Source organism: Gambusia affinis, linkage group LG10 (assembly GCF_019740435.1).
Source record: "Gambusia affinis linkage group LG10, SWU_Gaff_1.0, whole genome shotgun sequence".
NCBI lineage: Eukaryota > Metazoa > Chordata > Actinopteri > Cyprinodontiformes > Poeciliidae > Gambusia > Gambusia affinis.
The window spans coordinates 10,292,683-10,306,440 of NC_057877.1; the positions used below are offsets into that span (position 1 = coordinate 10,292,683).

Genomic DNA, 13,758 nt, shown 5'->3' on the forward strand with positions numbered 1-13,758 from the left:
TTGCCATATGTTTACAACCATCCATCTTCAAATCTATTCTGATCATGTTCCTTATCTCGGAACAAAAGCATCACCATGGCAGCATCAGCTTTAGTTTTCCACCAAACATACTGTTTGACATTTGGGCGGAAATGTTCTAAATGGGCCTCATTTGGCTAAAGCAACATCTTTCACATCTTTGCTGTAACCCTTAACATGGCTTGTGGCAAACTGCTCCAGCCCCTCCAGAGTTACTATGACCCTCTTGGCTGATTCTCGGCTAAATTCGCTCCTTAACAACCTTGCCAGTTTAGGTCAGGAGCCATGTTTTAATATGTTTGTATCAGTGCCATTGTCTTTTGATTTTCAGACAATAAACCGAACCGTCTATGATGTTTCCAGAACTCTAGATATTATTTTATAATCAAACCCTGCTTTAGACATCTGTACAGCTTCATCTCTAATTCCTGCTTGCTCCTCGTTCTTTGTGGTTTTGCTTTTTTTCTTCCACAACTTTTGTTTTCTACCAAACGTCTGAAGCAGTTGGATTTATGTATTTTTTTTACAAAGATGAGTAAAAGTCCTGAATACAATGAGGCATTTTTCAAACGTTTGTTGAAAACCATCTTTTCTTTTTCTATCATGACAAGAAATTCCAACCAAATATTTCTCCTATGCTTACATGGCACAATAGAATAGCAATAAATCAGAGAATCTTGTAGCATTGGACTTATGTGTAAAATGAGAGGTATGTTACATTATGTACAAAACTTTACAAGTTAACACATAGTTTGGCCGTGCCAGCAGACCGGTATTTTTGCCACTGAGAATTTGTTCATTTTTGTCCACCACATGACATCTTAAAATTGTGACTTTAATGTAAATTTTAACAGCAGATGTGTAGCTCATTGGATACTAATATTATTGCAATGCTCTATAACTGAGACTGCTGATCCCTTCCATGCAACTGCTGTTTCAGCATAGCAGTAAGAAGAGCAGTACAACTCTGTCATCTTTCAGACTTTCTGGTTAACCATAGAGAAGAAAAACTCAAATTATCAAAATGGAAATACATTTGTAACAATTTATGTCCTGAGGCACATAATGGGTTTATGATAAAAGGAAAGACAATAACGTCATGGGCATTAAAGCTATAATTACATGTGGAGGCCATTTATGTGGCGAGTCATCATCTTTATCCTCACTGTCACCATGTTCCAATGGCCAGCACGAGCAAAGCCTCCAAACTTCTCCCCTCAGCTGAAATGAAGAAGTATTTCCCACTGTCCTGGAATGGAAAATAAGACATTTCCATTTTATACCTCACTAGACATATAGTTTTGCTATAGTGGAAAATTGTATTCATAGCTTGTTTACAATGCACATGCAACAGTGCAGATCTACATGCGGCTGTCAGCTTGCGCAGCGAGTATCGGTCCATAATAATGACATGTTGTTTCCCACTTGGGCATGGTTGAATACAAAGCTATGGGGTATCAGATTATATATTCTATACAGCTGGAGCTTTGCTAAGAATTCCTTCCTCGTGACTGCGGCACAAAGGGAGTCCACACTGTGAAACTGTATGGATAAGTGTATGTCACATGCATTTATTTATGTCATGAATACAAAATTATATCCACATTACTGTCGGTTCTTCTGAGGAAGGGAAACAGTTGATTTGCTCTCTGCAGTGATTTCCTCATGGAGCAAGTCTTCGAATATGACAGAGGTATTTATTATGCTAATTATGGATTCAAATCATCGAGGAATGCCATGCGCGTGCTGTAGAGTGCAGTCATTACCAGCACAAGGACTGTCTTTTGCTGGAGCAAGTAATAAGCACTCAAAACAGATGCTTTCATCTAACTGATTTAAAATGTGATGCATTTACAGTCAAGGAGAAAATGTCTGTCTGGTGTGAATAATAAATCTGTGTATGGGAGGAAGAGCTTTTTTCAAAGGCTAGTCTGCATACCAATAAATACCATGCGACGTCAAACACTGGCCTTTAAAACTCTACAGCAAATTAACTGGGACTTAACGCGACATGTATGTTCATTTAAATGAACATACCTGTAAGAATAATAACCATACAAATATCAGAATACTAGATGTTCTGTTTATGGTTCATGATTTTTACCACTGCTGCCTTTTACATGTGATAATAAGGCTTTATATGTCTGCCCTTGGGACAATAATCAGTGATGTGCAGTCCTTCTATCAATCACATCCTTGAAACTGCTCCTGACTTTGTAACCCTACTCTAATCTTCTGCTGTTTATTATGTTTTTCACTGGCTAATTGACCTTTTAATCACCAATTCACTTAAGTTAGATGTTTGGAAATGAGGAGACACACAGGACCAGGACGGGCCACCACAGCGTTATTCAAATTTATGTTTATTTATATATAATTTAGGTTTTGTCAAATAATCAAAGAGTCATATCAAAACAGAGAAGAAACAAAAAGAAGCACCACAAGTTTTAGTTAATCTTTTCCAGTTATTGACTGGTTATCCTTTCCCTCATATTATCCAGGAAAGACTGTACTAATTTTTAGATTCTTTTGCATCTTGTTGAACTAATCCCAATTCAGACTTTCTTATTTATTTATAGCCAGTGCAAAACTTCACCAAGCAACTTTCTGAACGTATCAGTCATTAACACTGGGCACATTAATTAAAAGATGAGGAACTGAAAATTTGTCATCTGTATAAGTGCATGGAAGTTCTCGACATTCTTCTACCCATGCTATTGTAGAGCTCAGATTTTTTTGGTTGTGTTGACGGAGTGTGTGCCAGCATTGCATGTACGATGGTAAAACTCCGAGTCAAATGATGATGGCACACACAGAGTAAAGAAGCACATGATTCAAATCAGGAGCAGAGAAAGAAACACAAGAAAACGAGCTTTGATGCCTGCCTGAGGAGATGGCTGTAGTGTTGCTCCCCCAAAGACAGTGTTGAATACATGTGCATGTGTTAGTAAGGATATCAATGGCTTGTGCACAGGAATATGAAGAAATATGTTGAAGCCTTCACTTTGCCTGCTCCGCTTCTGAGGGCATTATGCATGCAGTGCAGCGACTACAGCAATGTGCCAGACTTTCCGATCGCCGAGGAGGCCAGCTTCTGAAGCTTTGAAAGTTTTTCTTACACAGCTCTGATCTGAGTAAGGAATGAGCAGTGACTTTGGTGGTAAAAAGCATATGCACACAAAAGGACAAGGCCAATAACCTTTTGGCCATGTTCAATACCTCGAAGATAATGTCTTTACCCTTGAAGTTACAATTAATCTAATCTTTAATATGCAATGTGTAGATGTATAGTAGGGGTCGTTCATGTTACTGTTAGCCTGGAGATACTGAAGCCACGGTCATTATGAAGCAGAAAGATTTATGTTCTAACACTGAGACAAAGGACTCCTAAATTAGAAAAGTGTTCCAGAACAGGAATTGTAATAATGAAAACGCAAGATGATCTCATACACAATTTAATTTTACCAATGGAACCCACTATTGACTTCTTGATGTCAGCAATGATGTAAGCAAAGATGTGGCAGGAGAATAGCCTTCGCCACATTAGTTGGTTCCTATCTATCTAATAGTATCAAGGCTGAATCATTCTATTATTAAAAGCTGCCGTCCAACAGTTTTTATCCAATTATCCAGACAATTGGGGGGTGCTTAAACACTTGCTTATGCAAAGCAACACCTATTTCCACAAACCTCATCCTAGGAGCTGCAGTTTCCAGCTAACCTACCTCCTCACAGAGCAGCTCTACCCTGTACCTTCCCCACTCAGCTCCACCAGACTAGCAGCAGCAGCAATTACCAAACACATGGTGAAACTACGAGTCTGCTGAGCTTATCCTACCAACTTCTTCTCAGTCCTATGCTCCTAAAACTTGTAAATAGCATAGTGGAAAGGAATTATTGAGTGCTAAAGGCAGTTTTGGAAAGAGCAGGAGCTTCTTAAAGAGACAGAGGCCAATTTCAAGACACAAAACTGCAAAGTCAAATTTCTTCTAAGTTATGTTTGATATTCAGCAATTTTATAACAACTGAAGGTAACAAAGTTACTTGACTGTGCTGTAAAATGGCACTATGTGCCTAGAAAATATGTAATACCGCCCGTTTAAAGCTAAAAGTAAACTTGTAGGTGTTCATCTAGCCAGCTGTTTGCTTCAGTCCTGATCTGATGCATCACTCCACTGTTAGATCTTTAGAATAAGCAGTCACAAGCTTGTTAATTAATCCTTTATTTAACGTAAACCTCCAACCTAATTCTTCCTCATCACTTGCTTGTTTTAAAATGAATGTTTTTATAAACCACATGCCCAGAAGCCACAAAGGACAGGTAGTATTAAGAAAGATCAGCACGTCAAACAGCTCATTAGTTTCCTGGTGTTTGTCACCATGGAAGGGTTCTGCATCAGTGGGTTAACTGTGTTTGAATCCAGCAGGGATGTCGTGCCACATTCAGTCTGTCTGTCAGTGGGTTGTCCCTGGCTCTGCAGCGTCTGCAGTACATTTTGTCTAATGTGCACTTGTGCATCTTGTATGTCTTCACTGCAGAACAGCACCATACAGGAGAACATTAGAGCGACTTTGATTACACACTTCTCTCATTCCAAACAAAGCATCCTTGACACTGCGTGTTCTTTGCCACATATACCCAGCGGGATGCGCATCTCTCCCCGTTTCTTCCTTCCTTTTACTGTATTTAGCTCTCCCTCCTCTCTCTCTTTCCATATCTCCAGCTTCCCCCTCCTCCTCTCTCTCTCCTCAGTTTTGTTTAACTTTGTTTTCTTCTGCAGCACTCAGGGAGAAGCACCTGGTGAACATTATTTTCAAAAAGCATCATCATGCATCATTGTAAGGATACATCCTCTAATCAGCCAAGCCATCTGGCAAACGGCTTATGCACCATCAAGCCTAAATGGTTTGCATCTGTTGATCGAGTGCGTGTCTCTCTTTTTGTTGTTTTGTTTTTAGAGAGACACCCTTAACCTATGAACCTGTCAAGATTTTTTTTGTCATGAACATGTTGGAAACTGATTAATTTCAAAATAAGGTGAAGAGTATAAAAGTATTGATCGACGAACACTCTCAGTTTAGATGTTCCTTTCAAACTTAAAAAGTAACAGTAAAAAGTCAAACACAAACTGATTTTAGAAACATAATTTGATTGATGAGACAACTTTAATGCATAAGTTAAGCTTTAGCCAAAGCGGAGACGCACTCTAAAATAAGATTTGGATATTACGATGAATTATTCCACTGAATCGTGGCATGCATCCTACAGTCTCTCAGTAGTGTCAGAATTCCTTGCCCTACTTTCACAGACAGCCTTGCCAGTAACGTTATGTATTCCTTCAATGAACTCTAAATATGTCACAGTCAGAAGAAGGAGGTTTGTGTATGTGTGGTGGTGGGGTAGTGTGGGGGGTTCGGGGCATAAAACTCTACAAACTAGAATCAGCAAGCTGGGGTACCGACTCCTGCAGCTGCTGCCCACAAAATCAAATGAATGACTGAAGCAAAGGGAAATAACAAATTGAATATTTATGACTAACCTACTTCACCTGCTATTCTCTAACTCACTTTAAAATGTCCTTGTAAAATTGTAGGTCTATCCAAAATGTATCTTAGTGCTGTTAGGTTAGACGTTTATCCAAATACCAAAAAGCTCTTCTTAAGGTCGCTCCTAAAAAGGAGAAAATGTTTAATTAAAGTTGTTCTTATTTTGCCATTCTAGAAAGTCAGAAAGCTTTAAAAGTATTCATAACTAACCATAGCTTTAAATGCTGATTGGGATTAAGTATGAACCCGTCGTTGTCGACCAAAATTAATAAAAAATATATATTTGAATGTGAAAACAGTATTTGTTCACAGTCTCTTCATTTTTAAGAGACATTGCCTGCTTATCTAATCCAGTTTTAAAAGCGATCCAACAAATGTACCTCCAGACATTCAGAACTCGTTTCAGGGTCACCAAAGTCCACCTGTCAATCTACAAGTAACATTTGGCAGACTGAATCACTTTCATCCAGTAATCCAAACAACTCTTAAACCTAGCGAGACAGAAACAAGAAGTTTCTTTTTCTTTTCATTGTCTGTACAAATCAATCGTGATCAACAAAATTTGGCTTTTGTGACTCTGCATACAACTACTGTTGCCTGGGTTCATTACTACTCAAAACTTTATGGGAGAGTGGCAAAGAAAAAGTGACAGTTGACGAAAACTCATTTAGGCTGGACTTAAGTTCGCCAAGAAGCTTGTGGGAAAGTTTTTTGATCCCCAGACAAGACGCCATTTATTTAAAATGCGGCCAGATCGGCAGATTATCCAAACAGGAAAGGTTTAATTATTCTTAAGGTGGACAAGTTGTAGAGAATCACATACATCCAAAAGTAGCTTGTTTTATTTTTTCTTTTTTTGTAAATTTGTTTGAATATTTATAAAGCCACATTTTGATGATATGATTGATTTGTAAAAGCAATAAAGGAAGGAAAACAGGGAAAGGGGTGAATACTGTTATAGGCACTGTAATCCAGTTATTGATTTTTAGTCACTGCATTTGTTTTTGAGTGTCTTTACTTAATCAATAACAGGTAAACTGGTATTAATTTGACAATTTTAATTCTTGATTGTATTAATAATAATTAGATATTGTTTATTTTTCTTAATTCTTCTCACGAAAATGCCAAGAGATCTGAAAACTTGAATTTCACTTTTCATAAGTTGAACTTTTACAGATGACAAAAACAAATTCAACAAGATTTCTTTTGGTTTGAGGCACAGACTCGGTTTTCTATAGACTGCAGCTGGAGAGATGCACTAACAATCCAAGTTGACTGGAGGACAAAGCCTTTCACACAACCCATGCACACACACCGACTGTGCTCCTTGCAGCGCGATTGCACTATCTTCAATCAGCACTATTGTGTTGCAAAAATACAGGTATGCATGCTGAATACAAAGCTCTGAATTGCAGCACTGTCATTGCTTTTACCCATCAAAAATAAGAGCTTCTCAGCAAGACTGAGCTCTGGTTTTAATCACTGTCTTAGATTGATTATGCCTGCCCAAAAGTGCACACTTTGCGCTGAAAACATCAATGTGAATATTTGACAAATGTCTCGTCTTTCCACATACATCACCTAGTGTTGAAAATGATACCGTGCCTGCCTAAAACATGTGTGTCTGCTGGCATAGTATCACTTCAAGCACATATTTTTTGTTTGTGTTCAGGTGGAGACGTCTCTGACTCAGTCCTTTTCTTTGTTTTTTGAAGGATGTATTTTAAAATGTAATAATTGGGAGCAAATGTTTAAATGAACTGCAGATCCAATCTTGCCTTGCAAAAGTGCATCGAGGTATGAGTATTTTACTGCATATAAAAAAAGTGAAATATATACATACACACCCACAAATATAAAAGTTTCAGTGAACTACAACTTATACATATAATTTGTAGACATCAAAAACTATTCGGTTTCTTCACAGAACAGGTGGGCATCTGCATCAGTGGAGATTAAATGTGTTCATTTTGGAGCTAGGGTTTATTTCTTTATCCTTTACAACTGGACAATGACCAGAATGATAGTGATCTCCCAGCAGGTTCCAGTACATAGCAGGTTTGAGTTTCTGTAGCTGTCTGGTTTTGCTGAAACGTTTTTGACAAGGTGGTAAAGGTGGCTGAAAACTTGGACAGAAGTGGCTGTAACATAATGATCCAGAAAACCACATCATTGCTTTTGACTCAGGAAAAAACAAACAAACAGAAATTTACTACTTAAATCTTCAACATTGAAAATATTTAATATTTGTTAATATTTTAATTAGCTATTTGTTATTATTTCTTCTTCTTCTCTTCATGAGCCTACCCATTGTTTTTGTCTTCTCCTGTGTTTTTGGTGTCACTCTCTAACAAGATATATTTGTACCTGCAGGTCACTTTGCATTGGAGTGGACAGCGTGATCGTTACCTACATATTATTTCATGTGTACATGTATTTCTGCTTGTATTCACCCAGGGTAGAACAAAAGAAAACAACAACAAATCCAAGTCTTGTGCACCCAGTTCTTGTTTTTAAAATGTGTTGAAGCTGTTTCTTGCAACACAAAAAATACAAAATGCATATTCATCCCCCTCTGCTTTACTTTTTTCCCCTTCAAATTATTATTGAAGGTGGGAATGGAGAGTAGGTAGACCCAACAAGCACATGCTGAGAAAGAACACAAATATTTTTCCTGATAAAAAAACCCACAGCTCAACAATAGTTTGATAAAGTGACGCAGGTTTTGTATAAACTGTATTCCTACAATGACTTTAAAGAGCATTTAAAACAAATCTCTCTGTGCTGCTGATGGCTGTGTCTCTCACACAAGTAGCTTTAAAGTTACCAAAGACTTTGCAGTAGAAACTGAACACTGCTGAGATGACAAAGTATGAGAGTGGAGCACAACAAAGACTTAGATACTGTATAATTTATTTAGGCTTATGCTTTTGGTGAGAGAAGAATCTTGAATTTATTTATTTATTTTTTCTTAAGAAAAACGAAACACTGCTGAATAAGCAAATCTTCGGCAGTGGGGAGGTGTTTCAAAGTCCTTTCCTTCCCACTGTAATGTATGTGCACAGACGCTGTTTGTTATGGAAAACAAACCCAACTGCATGCAAACCATGCACAAGTGTTTCAAAGCACAAGGTCAAAATGCTACGGGGAAATTAATGCCTTATCTGTACATTTAGTAATTGATGTTCTTTACTCTGCTGCTTCTACTGTAACCCTAAATCTCCGCAGTCACAAACAACATAAACATGCAAATCTTGTCTCACTTTCCCTTTCCCTCCAGAGGAATAATTTTGGATTACCGGTAAATAGGGACTCTTTCTTTAGGCCATGCTGCAGATCTAGCTTGTTATACACTCACACACTCACGCACACGCCAACGCTCCGCATGGCAACATGAACACAGACGTTATTAAAAGACGCTTTGGCTTGCTACCGTGGCACAGAAACAGCATCACATAGAGAAAGGGAATGAAACTGAGTGCTCACCCAGGGTTTGATGAAACTCACCCGACACCGGGGTCATGGGAGTGGGTGGGAGGCTGTTGATGTTGAGCGCCCCCATCTGGTGGATCTGCGTGGCAGGGAAGGCCACGCTAGGCGTGATATAACCTCCATGGGTTGCTGCCATGATGGCTGCCTGCTGCTGCATGAGCTAAAGAAGACGGACATGGAGAGATGGGTGGAGGACAGGATGGGGGAGAAGAAGGTGACGAGGGAAAAGATGGTGATGAAAAATGCAGTAAGTGGCCGAAGAATCGGGAGAGGATGGAAGAAGGGGAGTAAGAGTGAAACATATCAAGGGCAGACGAGAGGGAGGGATTTATGGTGATGTTGATGGATGGATAGTGCATGGAAGTGCAGAGAAAGTAGAGCAGAAGAAAAGAAAGAGAAGAAAAAGAAGCCTGTCAACCTATGTTTAGTGAATGTGCCCGTCCTCGCAGCAGGAAGCCTGTCACCAGCTGCAGAAACAATTTAATAGCTGTCTGTTGGGCTCATACAAATCAAGGCATTGACATGTGCACATTATCTCTGTGCTCAGGGGACAGGCAAAGTTTGCAGAGTTACAATGCCTTTTTTCCTTATAATTGTCAAACTTCACAATACTTTGCTCAGCTGCATAGAAATGCCACAGTTGCCTCCCACTCTCATCTGCTTTTCCTCGGGCTCATGCTTAATTTTTTCTGATGGATTTGTGATGATTACCACTTGGAGCTTGACATTCAGTCATCGCTTAACATCTTCTCTCATTTTATAATTTATTTGGCACATGGTGCTCAAACAAGAGCGCTTTTCTCTAAACACATTTTGCATAAAGAGTAAAGATTTGGGCTTGAAGATTCAACACTAAGCAAATCATAAAAAAATAAAATAAATAAATATCCCGTTACACAATGGGCTGTCAAGGAATGTGTCAAAGATCAGATCTTGCCCAAACTGTTCTAGTAAGTGGAATTAATATTAACACACAATTCAAACATAGTCAGACCCTAATTTATTTAGTTTTACATTTCGTTACATAGCTTACCATTGCAAAGCATTTCCTTGAAAACAAACAAAGTAACAAAACCGTAGGTGCAAAAGTAAAGTCAGCATTTAAAATCTTCTCTAAAAAAAAAAATTAACAGTTTTCTGACCACGTGTACTCAGGTCATTTTACTTTTATACCCCTAAAAAATTCTGCAATGTAAATTGTCTTTAGAAGTTACCTAATATGTAAATAAGGTCGACTTGTGTTTCCTTTTCAGTATAAATACAGGAACATGATACTGAGCAGGATCTATGAAAGTGACACAGCAAACCAGGTGTAATGAGGTGTATATATATATATATAAATAATATATATAAATTTTGAGCAAACTACAATATGTGGAGGCAAGACATTCTATACCCCCTTGAGCAAAGCATTCCCACTCTATAGCATGGTGGTGACAGTATCATGCTGTGAGTCTACAGTGTTTCAAAAGGGATAGGTGAGCTGATATCAGTGAATAAGACGGCAAATCAATATTACTGGAGGCTGTAAAAGACTTGGGTCTATGGGCAGAGGTTAATTAGGACATTGACCCTAAACATAGAGCTAGCGCTGCATCAGAAATCAAAACATAATCTTCTGGTGGAATGGCTGCAATGGCACTGCAAACTATTAACATAAAGCTATTTTGTGTTTTATTTACAAATACTTTGGAAACCATGTATAATTTTTCCCACTTCACAATTATCCACTACTTTGTATTGCATTAAAAATGTCAAAATAAAATATACTAAAGCTTGAGGTTGTGACACGATAAAATGTGAAAAACATCAAGGGATATGGATACTTTTGCAAACCATTGTACGTTCTTAATGTGAAACATTAAAAACTAGATGGCTTAGGCAAAGAAATCTTCAACACACACACACACAAAGTAAGAGTTTAATGCATAAAAAATGTAATTTCCCTAAAAATGCCCTCACATGTCCTTTTCCTACTAAATGGACATATTAGAATAACATTTTTTAACCAAGAGTAGCTCTAAACTCAATTCAAGACCATGTTAGTAATACAACACCTTCAGTGAGTAAATGTCTATTTTCTCTTGCTGGACAATCCCGCAAAGAGATACAATCAATAGCCTTTCACTCCCTCTGCATTTCTGCTTAGCATGAACTGAGAAGTGAGAGCCAAAACCATTTTCCATCAAATGCAGCCCAAGGAGTGTTTATTCATATGCATAGGACATGCTCACATGCACCGCTGCCTTGAACCGCGCTCGCTAACAAAGACACACACACGCACACACACCACATGCATGAAGAGTGATCGAGACCATTTGAGCTTCCGCACTCTGCTTAAATTCTCCTGGTGCAAAAACCACCCTCTGAATGCCTAATTTAGAAAAAATAAATAAATAAATAAAATCCATCACTGTACAGTGGCTTTTGCAGCTGGTGAACCACTGGTTTTATCTGGGGAATCAATAATCTGTTGCAGGCCATGTAGCTGCCCATCAGGCATGCAGACTTGTGTGGTATAGGAATACAAACACAGCAGGCCCAACCTCTGGCCCCATGTCTCTGCATCTGTTTAATACTGCATGGCTTGTATGTGTCAGGGGAGCTGCTGATAGCTGTGGCCTGAGATCGCTTCGCGCGGGCAGAAATCAAACTGCGCTGCCACTTGCACTGATGCTAATGATGGCAGTAAAGGTACAGAACGGCTCTCTGGTTGTATTTGCATGTGAACCTGGCGGCAGAAAAGCCAATTATTTTCCCTGAGTGCCCCTGTCAGGTAACCTTAAAGTGGCTGTCCTGTTGTATAAAGCCCAATGTTGGAGCCTCATCCGCATGCCTCGGAACAGTTTCTTAATGCCTGTGGTCACTTGCATACTTTTATCAATGTGAAAAATGTGAATAATTCCTTTCTAAAAAAAACAGTTTTAGAGACTAAAACTGAAATATATATGGTTAAATCACAACAATAATTATGCTCTACCAAATAAGTAAACAGAAAGGTCCAATGATGATTTGTGATTTGAGTCATTTTATGTCCCTGTTTCTATTTTGTCACAATTTTGTTCCACATACTTATTCCTCCCCTCTCTGAAATTCAAAGACATGGGCACAAAATGGCAAAGATACCATATGCTAAACCCATGATCCTGAAACTGTGGTTCAACAAGGTTTAGGGGTGGAACAAGGTCTCGCAATATTAAAACATATCAGTGTTTCTCACTGAGGTGACTGCTACCTCAAACACAGTTGCAGTAAGTACAAATTCACCTGATGATTAAAGTCATCCCGCAATTCCCTTTTGGTATATAACATTATAGAAAGCTGCACAAGCAGTCAATGCAAATCCACCTGTAAATTGTAGTTTTGTACCAGATCTTAGTACAAAATGGTAAAAACACAGCTCTATTTTTGTGACTCCATTAACTTTAGGCACTTGTTATTTTTGATGTAGCCGATGTGGCAATATCTGCTCAGGATAGTCTCATGTAAGGGGGCCTCATTGTTGCTCGGATGACTAAATAAATAGAGAAAATTATGTTGTTTATATCCAGAATTAGTTCTCAATTTCTCATTTCCTTGTCTGGTCAATGGGGATTTTGTGAACCTTTGTGCTGCTACTTAGTTTAAGAAAACAAGACTGTGCACAAAGCTAAACTGGAGTGTTACAGCTGACTGTGGAAACTTCAATCGTCTTTTGCTTCAAATTACTGAGACCTTTTAAACTTGAACTGAGTAAACCCACATTAAAAAACATAGATTTTTTTAAGAGGTAGTATTATGTATTTTCCAGGCACATACAGTGTCATTACATAGTTAACATAATCAAGTAAACATGTTAGCTTCAATCATTATGAAAATGCTATATATATAAAAAAGAACCGGAAAGAAATTTGACTTCACAATTCGACTCCATGAAATTTGCCTCCGTCATAACAATGCTTCCCACTATGCCGTTTACAACTGTTATTAGGCGCGTTGGACTGAGAAGTAGTTAATATGATGAGCTCATCAGATGAGCAGTTTCCCAAGTGTTTGCTAATTGCTGCTAGTCTGGAGGAGCTCTGTGTGTAAGTGAAGTACAGGTTCTTTAATACAGAGCTTTAATTTGTGAAACCTGTTCTTCGAAGCCAAATTAAAATGCCACAAAATAATGAGAACAGCTTCTGCAAAAATATAATAATAATAATTATTATTTTTTTTAAAACCTACAATTTTGGTCAAATGTATATACATGTCCAGGTGGCTATTCAAGTAAAACCCACCACTGCCCCTAGTCAGCCAGCAGCCTTTTTAGTCTTAGTCTGCATGGAGTAATAATCACAGTGGGAATAAATACTAGCATGACCAGAATACCATCCTCTCTCCCAGCTCCAAATGTCTTAGATAATGTGGCCCGTAATGCCATCTGTCAGATTGTCATGGATAAAAAAAAAAAAAAAAAATCCTCTCATTAATTGTTGCTTTGTTCCAAAATAAAATACATCAAATTGGAAACTCAAGCATGTAATTATGTTGGAATGCAGCGGTTAACACAATCTGACTTCAAGAAAAAGAAATAAATAATCAAAGAGCAGCTACGCCGACCGAGGGAAACACAGTCACTCCGTTATACTTTTCATATGCTTATTTCTCCTCTCTCTGAAATTCAAAGACATTATATTCATAAGACCCCTCACCCCTTTGCACTCCCCCCTACACCCT

The 13,758-nt window shown here is 38.3% G+C and overlaps 1 protein-coding gene across 18 annotated transcripts in view; it reads right to left on the bottom strand.

The window, feature by feature from the left end:
* The window catches only part of celf5a (cugbp, Elav-like family member 5a), a 242,469-nt gene that overhangs the window by 15,655 nt on the left and 213,056 nt on the right, over positions 1-13,758 (bottom strand). For 6 of the 18 annotated variants that reach the window (XM_044130130.1, XM_044130129.1, XM_044130128.1 and 3 more), the window contains exon 7: positions 9,052-9,208. In XM_044130130.1, coding sequence (XP_043986065.1) covers positions 9,052-9,208 — 157 coding nt within the window. Of the gene's footprint in view, positions 1-9,051; positions 9,218-13,758 lie in introns of all 18 variants that reach the window. The other 12 variants (XM_044130141.1, XM_044130137.1, XM_044130135.1 and 9 more) reach the window with 3 other exon arrangements.